This window comes from Triticum aestivum, chromosome 3D (assembly GCF_018294505.1).
Source record: "Triticum aestivum cultivar Chinese Spring chromosome 3D, IWGSC CS RefSeq v2.1, whole genome shotgun sequence".
Taxonomy (NCBI): domain Eukaryota; kingdom Viridiplantae; phylum Streptophyta; class Magnoliopsida; order Poales; family Poaceae; genus Triticum; species Triticum aestivum.
Genome location: NC_057802.1, coordinates 506,655,960 through 506,660,351, shown reverse-complemented (window position 1 = coordinate 506,660,351; position 4,392 = coordinate 506,655,960). Strand labels below are relative to the sequence as shown.

The window sequence follows — 4,392 nt, the reverse complement described above, 5'->3', positions numbered from 1 at the left end:
GAGCAAATATGTGTTAATAGCTTATTTGAGTTTCGCCATTATGATTTCTAAGAAAGACTTACAACCTGTAGCATCGTTGTTATACCACGACCGAGCGATCATTCAGCATAGAAATGGAATTCACTTAACAAATTTGATATGTCTACAATGCTATATCTTGACCGAACAAAGTAAAACAACGAACTGCTACAGTATGGGAATTTATTTATCCACCTTAGTTTTGCCAAAACAAATTAAACTGAGTTCTAAAAAACAACTAAAATGCCAGGTACCAAAAGTTTCATGGAATGGCAAGTCAATGAACTTGTATACCCATAAATGGAGGGGATTATTTTATACTATTAATCATTTGACCAAAACTTAAATGTACACCCTCCATCCTAAAATAAGTGACGTGTACATCTTATAGCTCCTCGGGAAAGGAAAATTAGCATCACCTTTTTTTTTTGCTCTTACTTATTGGAAAACGCTTTACATCAGCCGGCAGATTTAACACGCGCGTCGACCGTCTCCCCGACTGTCCGATCACGCCCCTTACTTATTGGGTTTAATTTCTTTTTTTTTAGCATCAGTACAAACACAAGCGCTCATATATACGCGCATACACTCACCCCTATGAACGCACACACGTATACCCTACCCCTATGAGCACCTCCGAGAGACTGAGCCGGCATATCATCTTGAGATTTACGAAGCCACCATAGGCGCCTCGTCGTCGACGGGAACGTCTCCTCCCACTGAAAGCGCATCGCCGGAAATTCTGAAATAAATCTAGGAATAATGCGAGCACCAAGATTTGGACCCTGGTGGGTTGGGGATACCACTGTCCACCTAACCATCTCAACCACAGGTTGATTCGCTTATTGGGTTTAATTTCAAGGAGAAGAAAATAGCACCCGCAAAAAAGAAAAAGAAAAAGAAAAAGAGGAGAAGATTTAAAAAAAAAAATTCGTTTACGCTTTCCCCTGTGGTTCGCGTCATCTGTTGCGTTCAGCCTTCCTCCTGCCCCTCCCCGTTTCCCCACTCCCCCTCCTTCCCCAGCGAGCCTTCTTCCACTCCACTTCCTCGGTTTCCTCCGGGCGAGCCTCCAAAATCCAAGGTCGGGCTAGGGTTTTTGCGCAGCGCGCGCCAATTCCTGCGATTTCCAGGGTTCTAGTTCTACCCCCGCCGGCAGTTCCAGCTTCGCATCTCGGTGGGAGTATAACTGCTCGAGCAAGCAAGCGCGATCCAGCGACGCCGCCGGACCGTCCGAGGAAATGCAGGCTCCGCGGGCTCCAGTCCTCGTGCAAAACGAGAACTTGCCCATCTTCCGAGGTAATCAACCCACCTCCTGTCCACCTCGCCGAATCCGCATCGAACTCTCTCCCTGCGCTGACCCGTTGCGCGTCCCTGCCGTTGTTTGGCCAGGCGTTGATGGGAAGAAGGCCGGGGTGGCGCGCGGGCCTGCCGCGAGGGCGGGGCGGAGAGCCCTGGGAGACCTCGGCAGAGCCGGCAAAGCTCCGCCGGCCGGCGCCGCCGGGAAGGCCGCCGCCGCAGCAGCAGCAGTGAGCGTGCAGGGGTTGAAGGGCGTTGCGAAACCGAGCTCTCTGAGCGACGGGGACTGGGTGAAATGCTGCGAGTGGGCTAAGGGTGGCATTGAGACTGCGAGTTTCACCGGGAATGATATGCAGAGACTGATGGCCGATGAGCAAGAAGAGCGTATGTTTTCTGTTTAACTGAACTTCTTTGGACACTATTTTCTTATGATAGCTCTGTGAATTGCTCTGCCCTGTTCTTGAAGAAAATGCAATGAAATAAAAAAACAAGTTTTTACTGTTTTGTGTGTGTGTTAAATCCTTCCTATGTTTCGATTCCGGGACCAGGCATACGAAAGAAGGTGGAGAAGGCAATGGCCACTTTGCAAGTCTCCATGAACAGTATTTATGACATCAATGTACCATCGAAGGTATGTGGTAACTTTTTGCCTGATCCCAAATTGCTCTCTAGTGTGATGAAATGTAGTTGTGCATCTAGATGATACACTAGAATGGAGTGGACTGATAATCACTAATAACCTGTAGTTGGAGTAAGTGGTGATAATGAGTTAATAATGAGCTAAGAAAATTATTAAAGCGATTTGAACTGTTCTGGATGCTGATGGCTAACATTTCTCGGTCATAAGCTAACTGTTTTTTTAGTGCACTACTATGTTATACACATGGCTTTATGGAATTAGATTAGAATAAGATCCAGAGGTTATATTAGTGTGCTAATTACTTCACCTACGAGCTTGTGACTGCTATAAGATGGCTCAGTTAGTGAATAGCACAGTGTTACTGATGACTATGATCTAAAATATTTCCCACCTTGTTCATGTCATGAGTAGGCGTTGCGTTTATGCAATTGATTACCTCGAGTTGAATGTATCTTAGATATCCCTGGACGATCCAGATGATGAAACAACATTGGAGCTTGATCCTGAGTTCCTTCCTCCAACGGCGTACTTAAGCTCAAGACTAGGTTTGTCTCACCGCTTTCGCCTTACCTATGCACAAAAATATCAGCATTCTATACCAAATAAATATACTATGAATACATATTTCATGATGAATCTATTGATATTGATTTGGTATTGTAGTTATTGATATTTTGTTCTATGAACTTGCTCAAACTTAAGAAAACTTAGGGGGGCTGTTTTGAGTCTGAATTTAGTTTCTGTGAAACCGGGGTCAGTTGCTTTTTGCTCCAAAAGGGAAAAAAATTCTTCTTCAAACTTTATCTGTATGCTCCCCCCTCACCCCATTGACCTGTTTTTGACTGATCAAATACAATTGTCTTCAGAAACATACCACAAATTATCTACATGTGTCGTTGCATTGCAAAATCTTTTGTTGTAACTGCTCCAACAAACCCGCTGTTTTCTTGCAGGTGAGCATGATGGCAACTATCTCCTTTCTGATTTGGAATTTGAGCATGACCCTTTTTCTGGTTGCAATTTTGACCTGAAGCTCAAGGATGACTACTGAAATGATAGTTTGTCTAGATCAACAGTATTACTCTGTTGAGGTTTCATCGTTCAGTGACTCAGTGTACTGGTTATATTGTCCAACTGTTGTAGTACAGTACATCTAGTTATACTGCAAGGTATCTGTTGTTGGTATGCCTTATCTTATGTTGTCCAGATTAGGCAGCCATCATACTTGCAATCCGTATGTGCCCCGTGTTGTTAGGCTGTCCTGGTTGTATTATGATGTAACGCTAATGGTAAATTAATAATTGTTATCACTTCCTATTTACAAATGGTTGTTAGGCTGTCCTGGTTGTAGCGCTAATAGCAAATTAAGAACTGTTGTCACTCACTATTTGCAAATCTTCTGCTTAGTCACTGAAAGTTGAAATGGTGCTGTATAACTCCTGATCACTGTTCATATTGAGCTGAAGACCAGTATGACTAACCTTTTTTAGTTTTTTGACACATAGTGTAGGACTCCCCTGGTTGGAGTAGAACTTTGACCCCACCTTTCGTCATTTTACTGGAAATACTTTATTCCATGTTGTTCTTTTCATTCAGTTGTAGGCAGAAAATGACAATCTAGGTTTACGTCCAAGCAAATGTAGTGCTGTTGTAAGCTGGAACTCATGGTGCATTAAACATTTCAATGTGCCTTTTGCTTTCCTTAATTGAAAGTAAGTATGACTTACAACTAACTAAACCTAAAATAAAGTCATTAGTGTAAAGCACAAAGGACAGAGTGAATAGCAGAATGTGTGAGCAGCATTGTCAGTTAATAATTGTGTATTAGCACAACACACTTCGGCAAATTCATGCTGTGCACTTCTCGCACCTTACTGGACAAATGCAAGAACATATTTCAAGAGAAAACACTAACCATCTTGGATGAGCTAGCAAGTAGTTTAGCAGATGTCTGAAATCTCGCATGTGCAAACATTCCTTGTGATACACAGTTAACATTTTGTTTTCTCAGCCTGAGTTATCGTGTAGCTCCTGATCTAGAAATAGCTTACCTCTTATCAGAAATGGCAGTTCAGGAAACAACAACTGATCTAGTGTTGTACTGCTGTACTTATTTGCCTTGGCTGTGGAGAAAATTTATGCATGCCCACTGAACCACCAAGCAATGGAAAACTGGTCACAATCTTGCACTGATGGAGGCTGGTGGAAGGGTATCATCCCTGCTGTCGTCATTGCATTTGCTGAGTCTAAGCTTCAGGTTTCTCCTGCATTTCCTCATGTATATAGCTTAGCAATCAATTGTTTGGACTAAATTATGTTATTGCAGCTTAGCATGCTTTGTAGGATCCTTGCCAACTGATTATGATTAGTCCTGTTCAGCAAGGAGTGAACTCTTTGCACCTTGAAAAGTAAGACTTTAATCTTGCACCCACATGATT

General features: G+C 42.9%; 1 protein-coding gene across 1 annotated transcript; it reads left to right on the top strand.

The window, feature by feature from the left end:
* The first annotated feature begins 1,010 nt into the window (after positions 1-1,010).
* LOC123075109 (uncharacterized) lies at positions 1,011-3,341 on the top strand. The gene is made up of 5 exons (XM_044497785.1): positions 1,011-1,314; positions 1,408-1,698; positions 1,863-1,945; positions 2,412-2,499; positions 2,908-3,341. The coding sequence occupies exons 1-5, from the start codon at positions 1,257-1,259 to the stop codon at positions 3,003-3,005; spliced, it is 618 nt and encodes a 205-aa protein (XP_044353720.1). The 5' UTR covers positions 1,011-1,256; the 3' UTR covers positions 3,006-3,341.
* The last annotated feature ends 1,051 nt before the right edge of the window (positions 3,342-4,392 follow it).

Coding starts and splice junctions, on each gene's coding strand:
- LOC123075109 (XM_044497785.1), top strand. CDS start 1,257: ATGCAGGCTCCGCGGGCTCCAGTCCTCGTGCAAAACGAGAACTTGCCC. Junction 1,315..1,407: donor GAACTTGCCCATCTTCCGAG/GTAATCAACCCA, acceptor TTGTTTGGCCAG/GCGTTGATGGGAAGAAGGCC. Junction 1,699..1,862: donor GGCCGATGAGCAAGAAGAGC/GTATGTTTTCTG, acceptor TTCCGGGACCAG/GCATACGAAAGAAGGTGGAG.